We start from the raw sequence: 25,989 nt of genomic DNA, 5'->3' as shown, positions 1-25,989 counted from the left end.
TGTACTCACTTTGACTCTCAGAGAGAGCCACATTCAGTTACCATCAACCAAAAGAACGACATGACAACTGTATACCCTGTGTATCACTCCCCACATACAATAATATAACTATTAAATATATAAAAAGAATATTTACAATTGCCAGAGTTCCTCTAAGAACATAGGGTGGTCTCTCCCCATGTGTTGAACTTTAACAAACCCTAGTGGGTCCACTAGCTGGGTTTCGGAGAGGTAGAGGAACTAGATATCAAATTGCCAACATTCAATAGATTACGGAGAAAGCACAGGAGTATCAGAAAAACATCTATTTCTGCTTCATTGACTATACTAAGCCTTTGATTGTGTGGACCACAACAAATTGTGGCAAATCCTTAAAGAGATGGGAGTACCATACCACCTCACATGCCTCCTGAGAAACCTGTATACGGGTCAAGAAGCAACTGCTAGAATGGGATATGGAACAACTGATTGGTTTAGAATAGGAAAAGGAGTTCGACAAGGGTGTATATTATCACACTGCTTATTTAATTTATATGCAGAGTACATCATGCGGAATGCTGGCTGGATGAAGCACAAGCCGGAATTAAGATTGCTGAGAAAAACATCAACAACCTCAGATATGCAGATGACACTACTCTAATGGCAGAAAGAGAGGAGGACCTAAAGAACCTCTTCTTGAGGGTGAAAGAGGAGAGCACAAAAGTAGGCTTGAAACTCAACATCAAAAAAACTAAGATCATGGCATCTGGCCCCATCAAACCTTGGCAAATAGAAGGGGAAGATATGGAAGTAGTGACAGATTTCACATTTCTGGGATCCAAGATCACTGCAGATGATGACTGTAGCCATGAAATCAAAAGACATTTGCTCCTTGAGAGGACAGCTATGGCGAACCTGGGCAGTATAATAAAAAGTAGAGACATCACCCTGCCAACAAAAGTCCTTATAGTCAAAGTGATGGTATTCCCAGTAGTAATGTATGGCTGTGAGAGCTGGACCATAAGGAAGGCAGAGTGCAGAAGAATAGATGCTTTTGAGATGTGGTGCTGGAGAAGACTCTTGAGTCCCTTGGACTGCAAGAAGATCAAATCAGTCAGTCCTAAGGGAAATCAACCCAGACTGTTCACTGGAAGGTCAGATGCTGAAGCTGAAATACTTTGGCCACCAAATGAGAAGGGAGCACTCCCTGGAGAAGATCCTGATGCTAGGAAAGACAGAAGGCAAAAGAAGGGGACGGCAAAAGATGAGATGGCTGGACAGTGTTACTGATGTAACAAATACGAATTTGAGCAGACTTCGGAGGATGGTGGAAGACAGGAGGGCCTTGCGTGACTTTGTCCATGGGGTCGCAAAGAGTCAGAATCGACTGTGCGACTGAACAACAAAAGTGTGTCTGGACTGATAGGAGGGACTTCTGTCTTCTCACTTTCCCCTTGGCATAAGGCACAGTAGTTCAGGTGAGAGAGTGAGAATTGTAGCACCCCCAGAGAAGACCAAGCTGATTGTGAAGAAAGGAGAGGAAAACCACTCACATCCCAATGTGGTCAGCTTGCCCTTTCCTTGGTGGCTGCCATAGTAGTGTAGTGTCTCTTATCTATGGCTAGCTTTTTCTCTTCCCAGCAGTTGCCATGGGAGTGGGATGAGAATTCAGAAACTGCAGAAAAGGGTGAACTGGAAAGGCCCACAGCTCAGGGAGGTCTGTGGCTTATCAATCTTACAGTCCTTGAGCCAATGACTGTTTCAAGGTGGGAATCACTTGCCAACCACAAGCCCTACCCTGCAATGTCCTTCCTTGCTTTCTTGGAACTTGGAGCAAGTGCCATATTGGAGAATAGTGTTCAAAGGGCTTCAGGTAGCATGTTAAGGAGCCATTGTGCCTCACTGTCAGGAGATACTTCCATTTACAGATGTTTATTGGTTAAAAAAAATCTACTCACAGCCTAAAATGGCCCTTGAAATATTTTGCTGGAAGAGTGTTCTTTGTTCCAACCAATGTAACAACTGGGATAAAAGAATGCCTTGTGAGTTTCTGCAAAGCAAATAAAATCATGGTGTATTCCCAATACAGAACTCCCAGTGCACATGTGGCTTGATGGAACCTGAGGCTGAGCCAGAACTAGGGTAGCACATTGTTTGGTCCTCACTGACAAAAGGCAAGTCCTGGCATTCTTCTTTCCTGGACGCTCTTCGCCAACGACTTTAATAAAACCAGAAGCAGCCCTCCTCAAAAGGCTTTTACTGGTTCTTGGTAGTTTCAGTAGTATAGATTTAAAGCATCCTATCATTTCAAAAACCCAGCACCTGAGCCAAACGTTCAAAAATTCCTACTGGGTGGTGTATGTGTGTGGGGGTGTCTACATTGCATTTCAACAGGCTGTTTTCCGAGGTAACAGTTCAACAAAACACTCAATGTGAATCAAATGTTAAAGAAAATATTTTATTACATCATGAAAAAGTATAATCATCCAAATTCAAACTTTTTTTTAAATCTGAAATTTGTTTTAAGACAGCCTGTTGGTATATTTTGTTCCACATGGGAATGATATGAAGACTAATCTTGTTACTAAATATTGCACAGTGAGAAAGAAACAATGAAAACAATAACGAAAAAAATCACATGACCTTGGGAACCATCTCACATTATGAAAAACCTACTAAGAAACATTTATTATAAAAAAGGGAGAGAAAAAACCTTTTGTTTCTACAGTAGCTTTACATTTATAACTCTAGGAATGACTATATTCCACTGAAGACCATTTCAGGAAGCTTCATCTCAGCAATCCCTTGTGCAAATAAGATTAATTTTTTTTAAAAAAATGCAGTTAGTCTTTGATATCATGTAGACAATTGCCACATATTTCTATTACATCCCTGCCAGGGGAGAAGAAAAATAAAGTAGGGGAGGATTTATGCCATGAGTTTTGCCTGCAGTTCCATCTCTGCTGCCTGTTTTAGAGCAACATCCACCAGGAGCTGAAACCCACTAAAATCCTGATTGAGGTCTGGAGGAGTAGGAGGAGGAGTGTTGAAAAACCCACTCTGTGCATTTGTACTCGTTTCCAGTTTAGATGCATTGTCATGATATATAAGAGAGTTGTCTGTGAAGTTGGTGGGTGAGGCCCGCTGCTGCAGGTCTTCCAGAGTCTGACCTGCACCAGCTGGTTGACCAAAATGGAAAGGAGAATCTTTCAGTGCAGTTACTGTGGTGTGGCATATGACTGATGGTCGAGCCAAAACAGTTGCTGGGGAAGAAGGTTTACAAGTCTTGTTTGGTCCTGGGCTACCAGAGAAGTAGGAGCTCTCAATCAGTGGAATGCAGTTTTTTGTGCCAATGGAGAATTCCACCGGGCTTCCATCAGCCATCTTGGTCCCTCTTCTTGAGATTGTGAATTGATTTGGGTCTTTTCCATCCTTCCTCAACATGTCAGGTAAAAGTCTGCGTCGTGCGTTGATAAACCAGTTGCAGACCTGAGAATACAACAAAATATCTTAGTTCTTGCCTTTGTTCTCATTTCCAACTACATGCCATTAGAGTTAGATCAGTTAAAATTAACCAGTCCCTTCAGAGCAGATTCCTTAACTGTAGGACAAAAGAAAGGCTGGCACACAAGCTCTAGTACTCCCACTCAAGGCCCGTTCCTTCTCTCCTGCTTCTCCCAGCCCTTTCTGCTTACTAAAGTGCCTCAGGACATCTGAAGGCTATTTAGCCTGAACCAATAGGCTTAGCTTTCAGCTCTGTACATATGTTAAATTATTACCCTTTGTTCATTACACTTGGGTTAATAAACAACAGGAAAATGTTGCCCAGTGAAAGAGTCACTCCTCCCACAAACAGTTACTGATTTGCCCTGTTCAACGGACTGTGTCAACAAGCAAAACATTGGATTACCTCACAGAAGTTTGCCCTTGTTTGACTATCTAGCCAGTTTCCTGGGCAATAAAGGACAGCTCAACAGTCCTTTGCTTGTTTATTATGTAAGGTAGGTTCCCCCTCCCCGCTTAGGCCACTGTAGCATAGAAAGCTGCTCAATTCTTACAGAGCACCCACAATTCTACTAACTAGAAGATGATTTAAAATGGTAAAACCAGATGCACATTAGCAAAGTGGCCACACATTTTTGCACACAAAGTACATTATACCCATTTGAATTTCAAATTCAAAGCTACAATAGTAATTGAATTGTTTTGTGTTTGTTTTTTTAAAAGCAGGCAATGAATGGAACTTGGAGGACAGATACAGGGTGCCATAGATTTCTGAAATCTAAACAGGTGCTGTCTTGGTGTTTTCAAGAAGTTGCTTAAGGATTGAACCTAGACTACTTCAAGAGCTACTTTGAACTCTGTTTTACATGTCTACCTTTTGTAATCTTTTGCAAGAGAGAGGATTATAAATTTCACCTCTTCCTTACTGGCAGAAAAGAAAGTAAACAAAAGCTAACCAACATGCCCAGAATTATGTCCTGTCATGGGAAGAATGGGGAACAGAAATCAAAACTTTTATTTATATGCTAAGCCAAATAAAGGAGTACAGACACAGGCCACGTTCATTTTCTCAATTATTTGAAAAAAACACTTCTTACATATGAAGCCAATCAGGGACATATTTGAAAACCTGGACTGAAAACTACTGCGTTCAGAGCTTTTAAAAAGAATATGGATATTTCACATCTCCACCATTATTCTGCTCTTTTGTTTTCACAGCCATCAGAGTCATCATATGGACTATACATATCACACTGGTATACGTGAAGGAAGTGCAACTTGTGAGTGACATAATCAAAAGAATTTCAAACTCTGTGTGAGAGGAATACATGTCCTTTGGCCTGAATAGGGTCAGAAAAATATTGAACCAAAGCTCTAAACAGAACTGTCGCCTCAGTGAGTCTGTAGCAACACATGGAATTCAAATATAACTTTTCAAAGTCAAGAACCAACCAATCTGCAACACCAAAAAAATAATGTTTTAAACTTCCATTAGCACATTCTTAAATACCTGTAGTGTGGAAAGGTGTGTCTGTCGGGACAGCAGCGCCTTTTCTTGTTCTGAAGGATAGGCATTGTAGCGGTGCTCGTACAGCCAGTCCCGAAGAATCTGAACCGATTCCTTGGGCAGGTTACCCCGTCTCCTCCTCTTGACGGAGCTGGCAGAAGAAGAAAGATCCAGGGGGATATCCATACTATCGTCATCATCTGTCTCACTGCCTGAGACTGCAACAAGAGCACCTGTGATAAAAACAGAACAGTCTCGTCACACTACTGCTATATCCACACAAGCAACATTTTATTATTCACTTCCTGCAATAAAGAAAGGTGATGTACACACTAGAGAGGACCATGCTGTATATTCCCTATCAGGTGCACAACACTGGAGCCAGTGACCTGCATTCTGGGGACAGGCCTCTGTATTCATAAGTGTACTGGTCTCCTTAGCAACCAGCCACTTGCTGCATACATACAATAGCTTGCATCATTTGCAAGGCTTATATCAAAGATTAGCTAGCAACAGCTGATGCTCATCCAGCTCCTCCCCCCTTCCAAATCTAAGCGTCTCCTGGTTTGTCAAGAAGCCAACAGATGAGAACAATAAAACATTAAATGTGTTGAATTAGGTATCAATGCTATTCTATCACATCTAAATATCTCAGTATACTGTTTAGTATTATAAACATAATCTGCCTTTCCCAAAAGACTAACAAAAGAAGGTGAGAGACATTCAAGCAGGCATAATCCTGGCTATGGGGTTCCATATCAGTTTTTCAGTATCATTTAAAAAAATCATACTAAGCATACAAAGAAAGAAAAAAGTATGTGCCTGAAAATACAAGTACAGAATAATTTCATACTCATTTCATTTTTCTGGAGAACCAGTCATGCTCCATTTCCTGTCTACTGATCCTTTCAAACTGCCACACACTTATTCCATTTATGTGATCTTTCTACATCTCATGAAGAGTCTTATTCACAAATCACTCAAGAGTAAACGCTTGGAACTTTAGCTGATTTATTCCCAGAGAAGGCAATTGGCCTAGCCAATGTATGTGCCAGAAAAACTAATGCAGTACTTATCGGATGAGACGCTGTGGTGGTGCAACAGTTGAGATGCTTCATTCTCAACACGTTTGACACTGGCATCACAAATCTTAGGAGTGGGTCATGAACCTCGTTATATCTCAGTATTCAGGTTCAACTTCCTTATGTTAGTTTCATACAGAAATCCAGCACAGCAACGACTCTATTTAAAACATTTTTATGTAGCAAAAGTGATCAATCTGCAACAACACTCTGTAATAATAAGTATTAATATGTTAATTGGAAACACAATGCTGTTGACTTCACTAAGATGCACTTTCAAGAAAATGTACTTAACATTACAGACAACACATCTGAAGAAACAAATCACTAGGAAAAAAAAACCTGTCCTGGCTTTAAGTATATTAATCCCACCAGAAATTTTAGGAATCCTACCAATCACATGAGTCTCTTATAGCAATTGTGTCCTCATGGTTTCACACAGTGGTTGGGATTGCATCATATCCAAACCTCCTTGTGGTGGCAGAACACAATTGCAGAGGTAGAAGCTAGCCAGTGGTGTAATGGTTAGAGTGTGAGACTAGGATCTAAAAAACACAGGCTCAAATTCCTTCTCTCCTATTGAATCTTATAGGGTGGCCTTGGACCAATCACACACTCTCAGCTTAACCTACCTAATAAGGGTTGCTGTGAGGATAAACTAGAGGAGATGAGAATTATAAACATTGCTTTGGATCCCCACAGAGGAGAAGAGCAACATATAACTGAAGCAAATAAATAAATAAATAAATAAATAAGTAAGTAAGTAAGTACGTACGTAAGTAAGTAAGTAAATAATAGCTTCAAAATTAGGAACATGAAGGAGAGGAGAGAAATTTAATCAGAATCCTATGCTCTCTCAGGGACTGGTTCGGGCCTGATGGCAGCATGGCAGTATGCATGCCAAGAGAAGGTGTAAGTTAAACACTTCAGGTTGCACCAATGGAAGGCTCCAGGCAATGGCATTCACTCTGCAACTACGAAGCCATGACAGTGGACAAAACACTTATCCGTTCTGGATTCAGTCAAAAGCAGAACACAAAAGGTATAGTCAGAAAATTCAGTTTACATGTAAAGGTGTAGAACATGGCCCTCTGCCTACAGACTTAGGGCATGTGGGATGGAAACCTACTGATGAAAGGATGATGATGGAAAAGATTGATGAAACTTTGTAGAACCAACAAACACCCACCAAGCAAAGACACAAAAAAGACATGAAGAACAGATTAACAACACTTGTATTTCCAGAATCTTCACAAACAGCTTACTTCAGAAGCCCATTTGCTAACACTCACCAAAAATAGAGGTTTTGTGACATTTTAAAGACAAACATGATCTTATTCCAGCATTGGTTCTTGTGGACCAGAACTCTTTCTTTTGCTACCCCTCTGCAACTGACACCAGAAACTGTACTTTACTCCTACTATTGGAGTTGCATGAACATCTTCCCACAAGGATAACAGGCGGGGGGGGGGGTGCTAGATAGTGAGCTACCATGCTTCAAGTGTGACACCTGCATTTCCTCCATCCTGCGCTGACCCCAAAACCCTCCAAGAAAACAACAGGGGGCATGGATCACTCAAATGTTCATCATCACCAAGTCTCTCCTTCCTACCTCTCCTTGCAACTTGGGGTAGCTTAACAACTTTCCATTCTTCAACAGGTGGCAACAGTGTCTCTCCTTGCACAAGGGACATAGGACAAGCATGTGTTAAACAGAAGGTAAACTCTTACCATACAGCAATGAAAGCTGATTTCTCCATTTGCCATCTCTATCAGTGATCAACAAACATTCCTCTCATCTTATTACCATGGATGGCTGAACACTTATGACCCATTCTGCACTGCAGACAAGGTGAAGGAAGCAAAAATAAAAGGCAGCTGAAATTCCCCAGTGTAAGTTGGAAAGTATTGTTACTAACTTGCTATGACTTCCTCAACTTCCAACTCACAAAGGTCCAGCCTAGACACTAGAAGAGATATCATTTGGAGGAATGAGTGTGGAACTATGATCTGAGGAACATGGAATGGAAGAATCACCAGTCCACTGGTCCTTTTACTCACTTCTACAGCCTTTTTTCTAGTTATTCGCCCCCATATTTCTCTTGTATGCCAAGCTCTTTAAGTCCCATCAATAACTAACTGCATGGCAAAGGGTGCTCTCATGCATCAGGCAGGGGGATGAGGAAGCAGCAGTTTGGCTTCCTTCTCCCTGAACTTGTGTCTATAGGTCTAAAGTGCTGCTCTCTTGGAAACTAGCGGCCTCTTCCATTCCCCATCACTACCTACCTTGCAAATAGACTACCTCAAAGACCACATTTGCATCTACCCTGGTTGGAATCTGAACAACTACTATGGCAAGCACAACTGGACAGGGCCATCCAAGGGATCTCTCTTAGACTATTTACCCTTTCCAGTTGCATTTGCTATTGTAGCTTTCATTCTTCTTTGTACACATGACCCAAGTAATCTCCCAGACAAAATGCCGGTTCTCCTTACTGAGACAACAATACAAAAAAGTAGTATGTAACGTTATGGAATTCATTTGTGCAGGTGTGCTCAGTAGGCCTCAAACCCTTTATGGAGATGCAGGGTTGCAATTGGCAAAGGTGCGCACATCATGGCAAACAATATCCTGGGGTTAGATTGTATGGGGGTGTGGTCAGGAACAGTAATGGTTCAAAGCAGTAAAAGAAGACAAATCAACAGGTCTGCACACATGTTACGCAAGTATTTACATGACAGGCCCTGCCTTGAGGTAAAACACTCATGCTGAAATATTTTAATTGGCTAGATCAGGATATTACATTAAGAGCACGTCGAAAAACAAACAGTGTTAAAAAGCTGAACATTTATAGTGCTTCCTTTCTAGTGCTTCCCCCAAAGGGGGGAAAAATGAAGTCCAACTCTTCCCCTTCCCCTCCCTTTAATATGAAAACAAGAGTCTGTAAAGCTCACAACAGAACAAATAAAATTAAAGCAAGAACAAACCAGCAGTGCCGCCTGCCCTTTGATCTGCTTACTTATTGTGACATGTTCCCTCTGCTAAGAGGTTAATGATACAAAACAGGTTTTGGCTAAACAGTAGAAAACTGCCATGCAGCTTCTCACAGGCTAGTGGGCTGCTTCCCATAAAGAAGCAGCAGCCCTTTGCACTGCCAGCAAGGAACCCCATATCTGTGCAGCACCTTCAGCAACAGACAGCCAAGAGAAGATCCATTCCTGGTGTCCAGCTGATTCCCCACCAGAGCAAAGGCCACATTTGGTGCATGGCTGTTTACACTGGACTGGAGCATTTGTGCAGATTACAGGCTAGCTTTGGTTTTTCCTCTTGTCAGTAATCAGACTGATTTCCTGTTTTAACAGGGCACAGTTAAGAAGCATCCCAGAGAGCCTGCCAGTCTCATGTGTTAACTGTCACATTCTTCTTGGGGATTTTCTTCAAAACACTCAGATCTAGATACAGAAGTACTGTCATTTTTAATGAAAACTACTTAAAATTGCTCAGTGATAAATTCAGAAGAGATGCCACAATTTCAGTTTAAGAAAAAAGTTGATCTGAAATAAAATAAAACAATTCCCCTTATGGGAAAAAAAGTTTTGAAGGGGGAGGGGTTTGGTGTCAAGTCATAGTCAACTTATGGAGACCCTATAGGGTTCTCAGGGCAAGAGGCTTTCAGAGGTGGTTTGCTATCGCCTATCTATCATAGCAACCCAAGTAATCTTTCTATCCCAATACTACCTGGGACAACCCTGCTTTGCTTCTGAGATGATGAGATTTACCTAGCCAGTTCTCAAATAATGGTGAAAATCCAGGGAAGGGCATAGGCTCCACCCCCTGACCTCTGATACTTAACTAGTACTAATCTTGGCTCTCATAAAGCCGTCTAAAAGAAGTTATGAGGGGTGGGGGGTACCAAGTAGAGTTGCCAGACCCCCCCCCTCCCCATCACGAAAGGGAATTTCCCCATCCTAGTGTAACCATTTCCCACCACCACTCTGGGCAGCGGCAGGAGAAAAATAAAAAGGTTATCAGACACATGGCATGATGTCACTTCCCGGAAAACTGTGACATCACATCTATTTAAGAATTGCCAGAAGCTCTATTGTAAACCACAGAGTTTCTAGAAAGTCCTACAAAGGACTGAAATCACCACTGGTTTCCCCTTAGATGGTGTCATGCTGTCACTGACAGCTGTCCCCTAAGTCATTCACTGGTTGCTCCTATTCCAATATATTGGGCAGTATATGCATTACAGGTCTTCTTTCTGGTTTAAACACTACATCACACTGATTTAATTTCAGCAGTTGCCAAGTACATGCCTCAGATGGTAGGCCTCATTCAAACAGTTTCAGACATGCATCATTCCTGCGTCTGTTCTCAAGATTTTTAATATGTTAATATGTCATGCTCATAAAAATTACAATTTGCAGCTATCTGGACAATCCATCAGGTATAAAGTATATGATAACTAGTTTTGGGTTCAGCTTGCATATTTCAGCTTAAAAAGTCATACACACTATGTGTGACAGCTTATCAAAAAGAATGTATTTATATTGGCAAGATCAGATGTCATATCTATATATAAATGAATACTTTTCATTTTCTGTATAACAGGAAAAACTATCATCATACTGTTATGCATCAGACTACACATGTAACAGATGTAATGGTTGAGAAATTAACACCATAAATGGCACATGTTAGAGAAAGCTGGATAACTCCATCTAAAAACTGGCCAGATAAAGAGCTGTCCCATTATTTTTTTTAAAGCACTGCAAGGGGAAGTGGTAGAAACCAGATGCTCTAACTAAAATCTACGATAGCTTTCAAAGAGAACCAACTCTTTGCCAAAAAAGAAATGTGCTAGACTGCTTTATCTACAAATCTCTCTGAATATTTTGAAGCCCTAGTTGAGTTGTCTATGTTACACTAAGGCAAAGGATTTCCAGACTGCACCTAGAGTTTACTCTGGTGTATAAATTACATGTGCAAGATTCAAATGAGATCTAAATATGTAAGATAAGCTTCCTAGATGTAAAGAAAAATCCAGTCCATCTTGCTTAAGCATGTTTCATTTTTAAAAAGAACTCTCCTAAACAAAGGGGGGGGGGGAGAACTGGCTTGTACAGACTCTTCACAAATGTAGGCAAGGCAAAACAAAGGAAGATATGGCAGAACAACTAAAACACACAAAAGAGGGTTACCCATAAGTAGTTCTCAAAATAATAGTCAATACTATGAGAAATAGGGGCTTTCCTATTGTCTCCCTAATGAATCAAATCAGGGGAACATACATCCATGAGCTGCAATCTATTTAGGACTATGATTCATGCAAAGTTTTATAATCAACAGGTTTGGTACCATTGGTGTAAAAAGTATATGTCACATTATACACGATACATACAATCTATAGTGAAAACATGTGTATGAAGAAATATTATTTTTATATGTTCTGGTTTTTAAAGCAATTGGCACCCTCCCACACACACTTTATAACTCATATTTTTCTTCAGTCCCCCCCACCCAAGATGTCATATTGGTGTTTTTTAAAAAATCTGAAACTTAGAAGCAATCTGCAACTGACACTCCAATCCAACACAAAGTTTGAGCCTAGTGGTACCTTTAAGACCAACAAAGTGTTATTTAAGATATAAGCTTTTGTGTGCGCGCACACTTCTTCAAATACAGTAAAACAGAATTTCTTCAACCATTACATTTAGGAAGAGAGAAGGAAGCAGGAAGGTGGTTGCCAGGATTCAGACCAACATGGCAACCCACCTGAATCTGTCCAATCCAATACATTAGTTCATTGATGATTACTCCCAAGTAAATGCTATTAGGATTGTAGCATAAACAGCCTTTCAGATTTCCAGAATAAACAACATGGCCATGTGTGCAAACTGCAAATCAAAACTTTTAAAGTTACAGGAGCAAGGAAATTTTTAAAAGTCCATGTATCTGCATTTCCCCCTAGTTTCTATTTGTCACATGTAGCTTAAAAAAAAATCAATATTTTCATCTGAGGAGGCATTCTATCATGGCATTTTTTCATGGCTTTCTGGGCTACCTGAAACTTACATGGCTATCCAGGCCAAATGGCCAAGCCACACTGTTTTATGTGACCATGTGATCAGTTTGCCCTCAACAAACTGCATGTATTCCAGATACAATACCTGATCCCCTCGTCTGATGAAGTGTGTTCTAAATAAAACTTGGTTGGTCTTAAAGGTGCACTTGACTCCTGCTTTGTTCTTCTGAAACTTACAAAGCAGTTGGAGTGACTTTTCCTCAAGTTAAAAACGACATCTCACAGCAGATACACTTATTTAATACTGGAGGTGAGATGCAGGAACAGCTAGAGCTAGGTATGAAATTTTATGTCTAAACACAACACATATAGAACAGCTGCCCTAGGGCTGGAACAATGGAAGCAGCAGACAGGAAACCAGCTCCCCACCACTGTTCAAATAGAGGGAGTAGAGGAATGTTCTAAAAATAACTACTCCAATTCACTCTGGAATTTTATTTATTTATTTATTTAGGTCCAATAATGCTACTTATTTCTACAAACTATTAAGTTCAGAAACTGGGATGTAACTGTTTTTAACCACCAACAGTTGGCCTTGGTATGCAATAAACATCTAAAATCACTCATGAGAACACAAACTGTTTAGGCAGAACAGAGTTATAAGACCTTTGTCCTTAATGATATTCTCTTCATCTGTTGTGAGCTTCCATTACTCCTTTACTATTGTCTAATTATACTCTTTGTATGAAACCAGTTTCCTTTGTGTCATTTGCATTCAGTTCCAAAGCTCTCTCAGAAAACTACAAATTATGTTAACAGAAGACTCTTACACTGCAGATAAAGAACTCAGAAAGCTGAGAGCAGATACAAACTGCTGCAAGATTCTTGGCAGGAGAGCAGACTGTTTGAATACAAAGCATTGCATAGTAAAGGAAAACTCCACAGAAAATAGTACTCCCTTGCCCTTGTAAACTCTACAAGGGATATTTGAATTATTTTTTTAAAAAAACAGATGTAAAATTAAGTCAGCTGGTTTGCAAATTTAGTTTAAAAAGCTCTCAACATGAACAAGACTCTAACAAGATCTTAATTTTGTAGATGGCTATTGGGCAAACCACACTAAAGTTCACCACTGCAAACAATGGCGACCCTCTTGATAGAAAGGCCCCTGTCAAACAGTGGAATAAAATTATATATAAAACTATCTTTTTTACCACAACTTTTTAGTCTGGGTATAAACATAGTACATAAATTTGCTTGTATTCTCCTTTGTCAAAAGGAGGTGTGTCTTTATAAGACTAAAAAATGGAAAAGCACACTTAAAAGTTTTTAAAAGCAGCATTTTAAATAGCTCCACCCTCTGTTTCGTACCCCCCACTCGAAAATCGCAAACAAAGAAAGTCCTTTTGCCATCATGGTCAAAGAATGGTACTGAGGGTTTTAAAGGGAAAGGAGGCACTGCGAGAAAAGTTTTCAGTTCCTTGAAAGAGAAAGTCTACTTTTCAACAGCAGAGAGGGAAAAAATAAAAGAAAATAAGCAGACTTAAAGAAAGAAAGCTCGGGGGGTGGGAAGAGACAAGGAGAAGAAAACTTTGCCCGGACACAAAGCAGGCAGTTTAAACAGGTTTTTGACAGGGCGCCAGCAGCATGGAGATGCGACAGCGTACACACAGACAGCAGCCGCGCTCCTGTTTTGTCTGGGTGGGAAGCCTCCTTAACTGCCCTTTGGGACACAAAGAAGGATAGGATCGGGCTTCGAAGGGGCGTGGGGGGATATCTTTCAGAAACTACACCGGAGTGGGGGTGGGCGACAGAATGTCTGGCGCAACAAGGCCACTCTCTCTGCCTCCCTCCCACCAATTGTTTGGCACCTCCACGAGGAGCACGAGAGTTTCTTCGACCGAAGACATACAACCTTAGAGAAAGCCTCTCAAGAACCTACTTGCCTTTTTTAGTTTTCATCTCGGCCCCTGGAAATTCCTCCTGTCAATAGTCGAAGATTCCTCGTTTTCTATTCAGAAGGGAAGAAGGAAAATTTGGGAAGGGAGAGCTAGATAGAGGTGGGGGGGAAGCAGTTGTTCGTAAACGGCGTCCAGTGTGTTGAACTGACAGTTTTCTCGGTCTCAGTCGGCGCTGAAAGTAACTTGAGAGGGGCGCTCACTCTGCTGCTTCTCTCTTTGTTCTTTAACTTGTGCTTGGCGAAGTGAGGCAAGCGAGCGGCTGCCTCCTCCACCACGAGGTGCGCCCTCCCCCACCTCTCAGCAATGAGTAAGCGGGAGAGTAACCAGGAACCAGAGCCGCCTTTGCCGCCTCGCCTCCCCCTGCTGCTGCCTGGCAGCTTGTGTGATTGACTCTGTCAGATAGCAGCGCCAAAAAGAACGGGGGAGGGGGAGAGAGCCGCTTTTTAGCCAGGCAACAAACAAGAGTGCAATGGTGACCGGGCAGGGCAGACAGGCAAGGGGAGCCCCGGGCCCTCTTCCTGCTTTGCTTCTCTAGCAGCCGTTTGTTCACTACTCTAGAAGAACTTGGAGGCAGCAGGACTAGGGCTTGGCAAACGCTCCTGCCGTACCCCACGTACTCAGGCTGCGGTTGGATGAGCCACTCCTAAGGGGGGAGACTAACTGGGCAAAAGAAACCAGTTCTGTACTTCTTTACTTCGAAGTAAAATGCAGTCAGCTCAACGGGGCTTATTCTTTCGTCAGGGTGTTTAGTTTTAGGACTGCCACGCAAATCAGAGTCACACTTCAATAGACTTAAAAGGGGGCAATTGTTTTAGAAGCTGCCTGCTATGCCTTCCATTCAGGCATCTTCCACACGAGAACGGGGCACGCGCGTGGAGTCTTTCGCCTCCTGTTGTGGGTCCCCCCCCCCTTTTTGTTAACTGCAGCAGCTGCCTTGTGCTGTTGCAATTCGAAAATTCCTGGCACGCTGGAGGGAGCGGGGAAGAGCCAGACGCTGTCATACATCACAGGCTTTGTAACCTATCAGTCATAGTGAGTCTGCAGCAGCGGCTCAAACTCTGTTTTCTTCCAGCTCGAGCCATTTTAAACTACTGTGGCTTCTGGCTTGGACAGAAACGGGGTCAACAAGTTGGGGCGATTCCTCCAGCTCACCTTGCTACCTAACTACGGGGTTTACGTTCTGGCGCCACATCACAAATCCGTGTTCCCCAGAGTTGCGTAAGGGAGGCTACGCTGCAGCGCACTGCTTATTCCGGAGTAGTCTCCACGTAATAGTTTCAGTAGCCGTATTGGTCTGAAGCTGAAAAGTTTTAGTCTAGTGGCACCGCTGAGACCAAAAAAGTTTTATTAGAGCCTTGTGTACATGCGCACTTCTTCAGATAGAATGAAACAGAACTTCAGCCCTTACACAGGTAGAAAGGTGGAGAGGTTGTTGCCAGGAGGGGCTAGTTAGAGTCACTATGCATAAGTAACTGGGCGATTATAAACTGAGATTGGTTTAAAGCGAAGGTGAATGGCAGTGATTTAGCATACAAATACAAGAGTTAACAAACAAATGTGAGAACTGAGTTTGAATCCAGAATAGGTCTCCACAGAATACTGCACCACAATAAGTGGTGTAGGCCACTGCCACGTGCTCCGCAGCCCGACCTCAGTCATGCTTTACTTAAGTATTTTTGCCTTAATTGGGCTCCGCTGGACACGGAAAAACGGTTCAGGCATCCGGCAGTTAAGTCGCTGGGAAACTAGTTTTAGAGCTCAAGCGGGTCGAAATTCCCCCTCACCTCCAAACCACGTGCTAATTCAGAGGCGCTGAAAACGACACCAGGAAGAAAGTCACCATTACGTCAGGCTCGCCAGTTCCACTAGCGTGTGTGTGTGTGTGGTGGGGCGAAGAGATTCAGTATTTTTAGATAGTTTTCTTTTCCACCCTCCCTTTCCTCACCCCCGATTTTTTTTTTTAAAGAATGTTATTCACTAGTCTCGACTGCAACGAACCGTTCATTCCAAAAGGGAGGGGGCGATCTCGCTCATGTGACTGACAGAAAATCTCCCAGGACTCACCCGGGCTGATTAAGTAAACACGTGGTTTTGTAAAGTTTGTTTTGCTTTAAAACAACGACATGGGAGAACCAGCTGTGGATCTACCAGAGGCGGGTTGTTTTGGCGCCTAAGCTGAGTGTTTCATGTAAGACATTGCTTCCTCGTCCAGTTGCAGAAAAAGAACGAATACGCAACACCCTTTTGGAAGCTTAAGTGTTCTTTCTGGCGGAGAATTTAGTTTAGTTCGCAAGGAAGAAGCTTATCGAAGAAGCAAGGACGATCCCAGAAAAGCCACTCTCTTGCTTAAGCATGAGTCTTTTGCATTTCCTGGATTCTGTCAGGAAAGTGATGACTAATATGTAACTGTCAGGCAATAATTCACGCCTTCCATAAACGCACTCCCAGCCTTACAGCGTGTTCCTTTGTGCGGTCTGTTAAATAGTGATTGCTTAATGGAGAGCGAGACACCCCAGCCTCCTCGCAGGCAGGTCACCAAGCAGTCAGCAGTCCCGCTTGGAGACAAGGCAGCACGAATATTTCATAGTTTCGTTTCCGGCAGAAGCCCGACCTACGCATGTTTATTCAGAAACAAAGCCTTCAGATTTACCAAGTTTTAGTCCTAAAGTATATGAGTTTGTGCCCCAATTCTCATGTCTCCCGTTGTTCAAAGTGCGTTCGGGAACTTCTTTAAGGCTAGGACCAAAAAACAAAACAACCCTCCCCCGTCAGTCCTGCTTTGCATATCTGCTTGCACTGTCATGACCAGAGATCATGTGGCAATTATAGGGAAGTTCTGCATGCCTGTACAAACGTTAACGGTCATAAACCCTGGAGTGCAGCACAAAGGGGTCATATGAGACCAGCGTCTTACACCTCTTAGGATCACACCCCTGGCCCCCCCGGTGGAAAACCCGTTCTGTCTTTGCAAGCAAAAAATTGAATGGCCCTGTGTGGCATCTTTAGGACTAGCAGATTTATTTAAGCATAAACAGAACACGAATCTACAAACGCAGGAAAGCTTATGTCACACTAGTTCTCAAGTACTACTTTTTTGCTTTTTAATCACTAAAAGTAATTGGATTTGAGAGCCAATTTTTTTCCGGTTGGAAAACGGTATAAAATCAGGTTTGATACACCCACTCAGATTTTTTAAAAAGACGGTTACAATATTTTGGATTCGATGATCTATGGAGCCAGCTGGCGGAAGAGAAAGAAAGAAAGATGCCTGTTGCATAATAAAAGGAACACGAGGCCACGACGTTTCCTGGTTTGGTTTTGTGTTCGTGTTTTTTTCTTTTCTTTCCGCCGCAAGTCTAGGCGGTGCTTCAGCTGTGAGAAGTTGCTTGTCGCAAAGATTGAGTGAAGGACGTCTCATATCCGGCGAATGTTTGTGTGAATGACGAGCTGTGCGGAGCACCTCCTCTGCAGCCGTGCTGAGTCACTCCCCAATCCCGCCGGCGGCCAATGCGGAGGAAGGAGACGAGGCTGGGGAGGAGCTGAACTTAGTGGCCCAGCGTGCCTCGGAAGAAAGCTTGCCTTGGAAGGAGGTTGGAAACTTCTGTTGGGCAGCTTGTTCCTAGCCATGAAACCAAAAAGTCGTTTTCCTGTACGCGGTTGCCCCATTGCCCCAAATACACACATGACGCGACTCGTAATTAGGAGCCAGCGCTGCAGATTGGCGCCATTGCCAAGTCTCCAATATCTGGAGGACCAATTTAGCTACTTTTAGGTGGGTACTGCGGTTCGGACGAGCGACCAATCGAAATGTGCTCGGATGCAGCTATTTCCCCATTTAAACTACTCGTTAATGATCCTGAAAGCTTCAGATTGGGGAAAGCGTTTTTGCACAGAGTTGGGAGGAAACTGAACGGGTTTTGTTTAAAGGGCTCGTGGTGAGTGAGTCATCCCCCCCCCCCCCCTTCAGTCTGAACTTGTAGCTCCGGTGTCATTCACTCGCCTGTTTTTAAGTAATCATAAGCAATAAGAATCAAGGAGAGGGCAACATAATACATACCAAGAATAATCAAGCAGCTGACCCGAAGGCCAAACCAAAAGCAGCCTTCCCATTTCTGCATACATTTTAGCAGGATTCCCAGAAATACAGCCTCTTGCACGAGCTGTACGTGCTATAGCAAGTGGTTCTTTATTCACATATGCACAGGGAATGAATTTGTCAATTTGCAGTGCTCAGTTTCTGAAAAGGAAGGAGCTGCTGAAATCCCTTCTCCTTAATTTAAAATGTATTGTTCCAGGCTGTAAATACTTTCTGGTGAACGGAAGACTTATCAAACATGTCCAGAGGCATTTAAAAAAATATTTCACATATTAAAAAACTGAACTTGGTGCTGAAAATAGCATGAAATCAGGGACTGGGGGGGGGCAATTGAACTCCAAGAAAATGGGGAATGGTGGTGTAAAAGTTAATCACAGAAGAAAAAATGTAAATTCTACTTGCAACTTAAGGGATTTAAAAAAAAATACAAGAAAGAGACTAGTGCCATCTCTGAAGGGTTTAGGAAAGTTTTGCTGACCTGTGGAGTGGTGATGCTGTAGGAACTGGAAAATGTGAGCAGAGGAAGGAAGATGTTGACCTAATGTTGGAGTATTGTTGCAAGATAGGTGGGTAGACTCCATGCTTGCTGAAAAGAACACAGGTTGTGGAAAGAACAAATGCAAACTGAAAGAAAGAACGTGTGGTAGATTGCTAACAACATTAAAACAAACAAAAACATTTCTTCAAACATCAGAAACAGGAAACCAGCCAGGGAATCGTTGGATAATGAAGGAGTGAAAAGATTACTTAAGGAAGAGGGCAGATGCCAGAGAAACTCAATAAATGCTTTGCATCTGTTTTTATCTGCAGAAAATGTAGAATGCATACCCCACATCGGAACCACTGTTTGGGGGAAGTCTGTCTGAAAATTGTCAGATATGATGAAGTGCTAGGGGTGACAGAGAAATTCAAAACAAGTCTTTGAATCCAGACAGGAATCATCTGATGGTTCTGAGAACAGATGTGAAATTCTTCTACACACTGATATGTAACTTTTCACTAAACTTGGCCTCCCTATCAGAAAACTGAAAGTAGCAAATGTAATGCTGATTTTTCACAAGGGAATCTAATGTCCCAGAAAAATAAGAAGAAACTTTTTACAAAGATAGACTTTTTGAACACAGAGGAACAAGGCCTGAAGGAATATATGCAAAGGATTATCCTGATTTCACCACCATTGTGTCATTGAGAGGATTAACATTACATACTTGGTTTGCAAAAAGCATTCACAAGGTCCTTTACCTAAGATGTCTGAGTTAGCTTAGCAGTCGAAGGCAGGGATTCCCAATAAGGGTGCCATGGCACCTGCCAACATCTTTCCTGGTGCCCACCAAGTGTTTTCAGAAAGTGGGTCAGGCTTGGTGGAGCTTTTGCCAAGCAGAGCTTCTGACTGGTCATTCTGATTAGCACTGCAGATTGTTAAAAGTTACTTCAGCAGCAGCTGCCATCACAGCCACAAGGATTTTCACCGTGAATGAATGATGGTAAACTGTGTAGGCAAGGAAATATTTTAAAGCCTCTTAAGCAGAGTTTAGGTTGCTGTTAGAGTTACACATGATCTTGACATTTCGTGGTTTTGTCTCAGAATTTCAGAGGTGCTGTCAGAAAGGTTGGGGATTGCTGAAATAAGGGGATAGGTCCTTATATAGATTAGAAATTGGTTAATCAACCAGAAACAGTTAATAGGTATAAATGGACTGCTCTCACAGTGGAGGAAAACAAGCAAGGAGGCTTCACAAGGATTGCCATTGGGACCCATGTATTTTACTTGTTCATAAATCTGGAGTTGGCAGGGTGAGGCATCTACTGGCCAGATTTGTAGATGATACCAGATTATTCCGGGTGCTGTAATCTAAAACCAAAAGAGTTCTGAGAGGATCTTGCCAAGCTGGGTGAGTGGAAAACAACAGGGCAAATGTAGGTAGGTATAAATTGATCTGCTTTGGAGCAAATAATCCAAACTTTAAATATTTATTTATTTATATTAATTTCTAGTTCGCCCTATTTTGCAAGTGGGCTCAGGGTGGATTACAACAAATTTAAGCAATAACAATAAGCAATAAAAATTGGAAATAAATTTAAATAGCTAAAACAATAAAATTACTCCCATTTCAGGTGGAAGACAACTAATCAGGCCATAGTGCAAACAGAGTTGGAACTGATGATATCTCAGTAGGCCAGATAAATGGTGCAATATTGCAATATATGTCAGTGGATTCAGAACTTGAAGTACCTGAGAGGAAAAGATTCAGGGATTGTATGAAATAGGTTGATGAAAATGTAGATTTAGTATGTGCAGCAGTGAAAAGGCATGTTCTATGATGGGTTTATATTATTTTTTTTAGCAATTTAACATACTGGGTTTTATTAGAAAAGGAATCCAAAATAAAACAGCCAATCTTGTAATACACATATAGATCAATGATGCAGTCACATTTGAAATGCTGTGTACACTTCTGGTCACTGTAGCTAAAGAGGGGCAGAGCTGGGGTAAGTGCAAAAGAAGACAACCAAGATCATTAAGGGGATGGAGCACCTTGCCAACAAGAAATGGCTAAATAATTTGAGATATTTCTGTTTAGAAATAAAACTAGTGGGGGACATATAAAAACTTGCAGGAATAATTTTATTTTCTCCTGTATGCCCTACCCTATTATTTCCTCTTTCCCTTCACTGGCAGTCCCCATAACTTCTCCCCTTTTTCCTGCTTCCTTTTCTTCTTCCCACCCACCAGCCTACCATACCTTTTATATCAGCTTTCCCTCCTTCCCAGCCCTTGGCAGCCTCCATCTGATAAAATTCTAGCTGCGTTGCCTGGTGGCATCCAGTGCCAGGCTCAACAGGTGTTCTTCCATGAACATCAATCTCATTGAAATAAATTTTACCATATGTGGTGGACCTACACCAAGACAAAAAGATATTGGAGATACATACATAAAGAGATACAAAACGTTTTAAAACCAAACTCCCAAAATAAATTTACTTGACGATGCTATTTAATTTAGCTTTAGTCCTGTAAACTCAGACTTAACAAATATCATTAGTAAGATCTACATGTAAAGAGTTCTTTACAATTGGTACTTTCCTTTTCATTGAAGATGGAAAATCTCTAGTGTCTTACTTTCTCTATATATATTTTATGTATATATTTTTATTCATAATTTCTCAGCTATAAAATCCAAATTCTTAAAATAGCAAATACATTTTAAAATCAGTTTTGTTCCCAAAATATGTTGTTTTTTTCCTAGATAAGGTATGACAGATCTTGTTTTAACTGACTGCAACTCTTGCTTACTAATATATCCATAATTAAATTCATAGTGCATTTAAATCTAGTGTATTTAAATTGGCATTTTAGGTGATGCATAGAATATCTGTCAAGTCAGAGCTGACGTGCTCTCATAGGGTTTTCAAGGCAAGAGATGTTCAGAGATGGGTTAACATTGACTGCCTCTGTGTAGCAACCCTGGGCTTTCTTGATAGTCTCCCATCCAAATACTGTAATGCCCTCTACATGGGGCTGCCCCTGTTCTGAATCTGGAAACTGCAGCTGGTGCAGAACGCAGGCTGCTATTGGGGCTCTCCATGCAGGACCATATACAGCCTGGATTGTGGATGCTGTACTGGCTGCCATTGGTATACTGGATTCGCTACAAGGTGCTGGTTATTACCTTTAAAGCCCTGTATGGCCGAGGACCTGCCTACCTTAGGGACTGTCTCTCCCCACATGTTCCCCAGAGGGTACTTAGATCAGGAACACAAAATCTATTATCGATCCCTGGGCCAAGGGAGGCAAGACTGAAAACAATTAGAGAAAGAGCCTTCTCCATTGCTGGCCTCCACTGGTGGAACCAACTGCCTGAGGAGGTCAGAGCCTTGTGAAACCTTGCCCAGCTTGCAAGACAATATTACCGTATTTTTCGGTCCATAAGGTGCTCCGGACCATAGGACGCACTTTCCTCCTGGGGGGCGATCCGCTGCCTCCGCCTTCGATCCCTGCGCTTCCCCTGCGCCTGCCTGCCTGGCTCTAGCTTCTTCCAGCAAGCGCTGGGATCACTCCACGCTGCCCCCACCGCAAACCCAGCGCTTTGCAAGCGCCGGCTGCGGAGGGGGCAGCGTGCTTCCTCCGTGCCTGTCTGCCTGGCTCCAGCTCTGACGCTTACAGCAAGCGCCAGGATCGCTCCCTCCGCCCTCCGATCCCGGCGCTTGCTTTAAGCATCAGAGCTGGAGCCAGGCAGACAGGCACAGAGAAAGCACGCCACCCCCTCCACAGCCGGCGCTCGCGAAGCGCTGGGTTTGGGGAGGGGGCAGGTGCTTCCTCCGTGCCTGTCTGCCTGGCTTCAGCTCTGATGCTTAAAGCAAGCGCCGGGATCAGAGGGTGGAGGGAGCGATCCTGGCGTTTGCTGTAAGCGTCAGAGCTGGAGCCAGGCAGACAGGCACAGAGGAAGCACACTGCCCCCTCTGCAGCCGGCGCTCGCGAAGCGCTGGGTTTGCGGTGGGGGCAGCGTGGAGCGATCCCAGCGCTTGCTGGAAGAAGCTGGAGCCAGGCAGGCGCAGGGGAAGCGCGGGATCAGAGGTGGAGGCAGCGGATCACCCCCTCCCCCCCGGAGGAAGGTACCTTCGCTCCATAAGATGCACACACTTTCCCCCCCACTTTTTGAGGGGGGAAAGTGCGTCTTATGGTCCGAAAGATACGGTATTTCAGTTAGCTTTTTAACTGAATGATGACCACCACCAATTGGATGTCCAAGAACACTGAATACCATCCTTAAATCATATGGAATTAGCACCAAACTGTTTAAACTGTTTAAAATTTTTTTTTAATGTTTAACTGTTTTTATTGTTATTCTATTGTGTTTTGTGAGCTGCCCTGAGCCTGCTTTGGCAGGGAGGGCAGGATATAAATCAACTAAACTAACCAGGGCTGACACACTTAGCTTCTGAGATCTGATTTAATCAGGCTAGCCTGAGCTATCTATGTCAGGGCAACTCTTTGGGCGTTTTCCCACAGAGCTTACCTCGGAGCGATGTCCCTCTTCACCGCGCAGCGTCTGCGCGGATTTCCCACCAACTGCTCCGCATAACCAGGAAGAGCCGCTAACGTAAACTGGTTTTTAGCGGTTTACATCTGTGACGCAAAAGGTCCGGCACTTCCTGGTTATGCAGAGCAATTGGTGGGAAATCCGCGCAGACGCTGCACGGTGAAGAGGGACATTGCTCCGAGGTAAGCTCTGTGGGAAAACGCCCTTTGACTACCTTATCAACATTAAAATGTGAGAAGACCCCTTATAGATCAGACCATTGGATCATTTAGTCAAGCATACTGTTTCACAAAGTAGCCAGTTGGGATGGACTCTGGAGGGTGAGCAAGGAGGCAAAGATACCAAGGACATCATCTGATGTCCTCTGATGTTGCCTCCTACTACTGTTTTTGAGAAATTTGCTACCTTTGACACTGGACTGGACCTGTTTCCAAACTCTAATCCTAGAGTTGGCAGCCAGTGGCTGACGACTGGTAGGAGTATAGGGGAGCAGGGTCGTGGGGGGCACTCGTGGATGATAACATGAAATCACTTCCAGGGTAGACCCAGAAGTGATGTAAAGCCACAGAATATCTGACATTCCTAGGGCTGATTGACATCACATTCAGGTTTTCTCCAAAAATAATATTAGACACTCGTCTGATAGTGATTTTGATGCATGATTGGAAATGGGACCTGGGGATTCCCTACCTCATTAGGAAACTGGTCCCTACATCTGCAATAATATATATTTAGCAGGATTCATTTAGTTAATTTTTCAGATATTTTCAGCTTCTAGCTGCAAAGCCCTTTCCCATCTTAACATCCCTTCAACTGGTTTCTTAGGGGATAGGCTATTTATGTCACCCCATGGGTTGGTAATGACTCAGTGCTTGCACAGTGGACTGACTACCTTTACCTTTTTTATTTCACTGTCCAAGGGGTAGTTTGTTGCAGCTCTGACCTGGATGGCCCAGGTGAGCCTGATCTTGTCAGATCTCAAATGTTAAGTAGGGTTGGCTCTTATTAGTATTTGGATGGGATACCACCAAGGAATACCAGGGTTGTGATTTAGAGACAGGCAATGGCAAACCACCTCTGAATGCCTCCTGCCTTGAAAATCCTATGAGGTCTCCATAAGTCAATTGTGACTTTGCAACAACAAAAAAGGTCAAGGAATCTTATGCTGGGATAAAGGTGCCACAAGACTCCTTTTTTGTTTCTACTACCTTGTTCATATCTACACAATAAAATTATAGAGTCACACAAGATGCTTGCTAGCTAACAAATTTCTTACAAGGGTCTTCTACAAATCCTACAAATGTAACTGTTCAAGTTACATTTGTGGCCATGTTAGATTCCAGATAAATTTGGTCATATTATATACATTTTGTATAACATTTAGTCTTAATTTTTTTTATTGCTGACATTTTATTGAATTCTTATATACATAAAAATATAGTGAGTTTCAGAAATCACTTGTCTATGTAAGTGGAATGTTCTGTTGGTGTGAAGATTGTAGAACTTGTAATGTAGGGATGAACTGTCATCTAGCATAGTATAGGTGTGCAGCAGTGTCCTCTGGTGGACAGAGTTTGCACATTAGTGGTCTAAACTAATGTCAAACATTCCAAGTCTTTCTATTCAGATTACACACATGGAGTTGCCTTGTTCTGAATGAGACCCTTGGTCCATCAAGATCAGTATTATCTACTTGAACTGGCAGAAGCTCTCAATCTGAGGTCTTTCACGGAGATGCTGGGGATTGAACCTGGGACCTTCTGCATGCCAAGCAGATGCTCTACTGCTGAGCCACACCCCCTTCCCAAAGATGCCATTGTTTCTGTCTGATGAAAGAAAAATCACACACATTTCAGTGCATTCTGACCAATGGGGGGTGGGGTGGAAACTGCTGTGGAGTCTCAGCTGACTTATGGTGACCCTGTAGGATTTTCAAGACATGTTCAGAGGTGGTTTGCCATTGCCTGTCTCTATATAGCGACCCTGGACTTCCCTGGTGGTCTCTCTCTGCTAGGCATTAGAAGAGGTATACCAAGTAAAATCCTTGTGCTAAAGCCTATCCACAAGGATGTGGCTAATTAGAATGCCTAAGTTTGCCATAACTTGAAGAAAAATGTCCTGTCCCTTTAACAGAGGCTTAACAGGATATTGTGTATCTCTATGCCATTAAAAGCCTCTGTTAAGGGGCAAGACTCCCCCCCCCCCCCCCCCCGTTGTAAGCAGTTGTTCCTACAAGCTTCTCCTTCACTCTTTTCCCCACCATCCTTGTATGGCCAAGCTAGTTTATACATTGGAAATTCTTGATCCTTAGCATGCCAGCTGTGACATTAGTCCTGAAGGAATTCATTTCTATTTCTCTGTTCCCTTTTCCTGATGTTGATCTATCCTGTTGAAGACCTATTTGACCCAGTAAAGAAAACTATGTTTTCTGCAAGTTTTCCATACTAAGGCACATATCAACTCCATAGGAATCAATATACATCAGGAAGTGGGGAGGAATGGGTTTATTATTTAATGTTAGGAATCTACATAGTTATCTGCTTAAGACTACATCCACTAAGTGGTGAACACAGATACAGTCTCCCAGTTCATAGGGGGAGGAAAGTTTATGCAAGTGGAGTAGCAGTTCTCCCATACTTCTTTCAGATCTTCCTACTCCTTGGAACATGAGTACATTATGTTTTACTTCCTACTGAAGTTCTTCCAGATCATCCCAGGTCCTATGATGCCATAAGGGCCCCTGAGACAATTTCTGATTTCCTGCAACTAGGGGAAGATAAAAGAGGATG

The 25,989-nt window shown here is 42.7% G+C and overlaps 1 protein-coding gene across 1 annotated transcript; it reads right to left on the bottom strand.

The window, feature by feature from the left end:
• Positions 1 to 2,423: 2,423 nt before the first annotated feature.
• TGIF1 (TGFB induced factor homeobox 1) lies at positions 2,424 to 14,718 on the bottom strand. Its single transcript, XM_060243941.1, has 3 exons — positions 14,048 to 14,718; positions 4,994 to 5,223; positions 2,424 to 3,468 (listed from the first exon to the last, which is right to left on the bottom strand). Exons 1-3 carry the CDS (start codon positions 14,061 to 14,063, stop codon positions 2,908 to 2,910), a joined length of 807 nt encoding a protein of 268 aa, XP_060099924.1. The 5' UTR covers positions 14,064 to 14,718; the 3' UTR covers positions 2,424 to 2,907.
• Between the last annotated feature and the right edge of the window lie 11,271 nt (positions 14,719 to 25,989).

Source organism: Heteronotia binoei, chromosome 7, assembly GCF_032191835.1.
Source record: "Heteronotia binoei isolate CCM8104 ecotype False Entrance Well chromosome 7, APGP_CSIRO_Hbin_v1, whole genome shotgun sequence".
Classification (NCBI taxonomy): Eukaryota; Metazoa; Chordata; class Lepidosauria; order Squamata; family Gekkonidae; genus Heteronotia; species Heteronotia binoei.
This window is presented reverse-complemented; position numbering and strand designations above follow the sequence as displayed.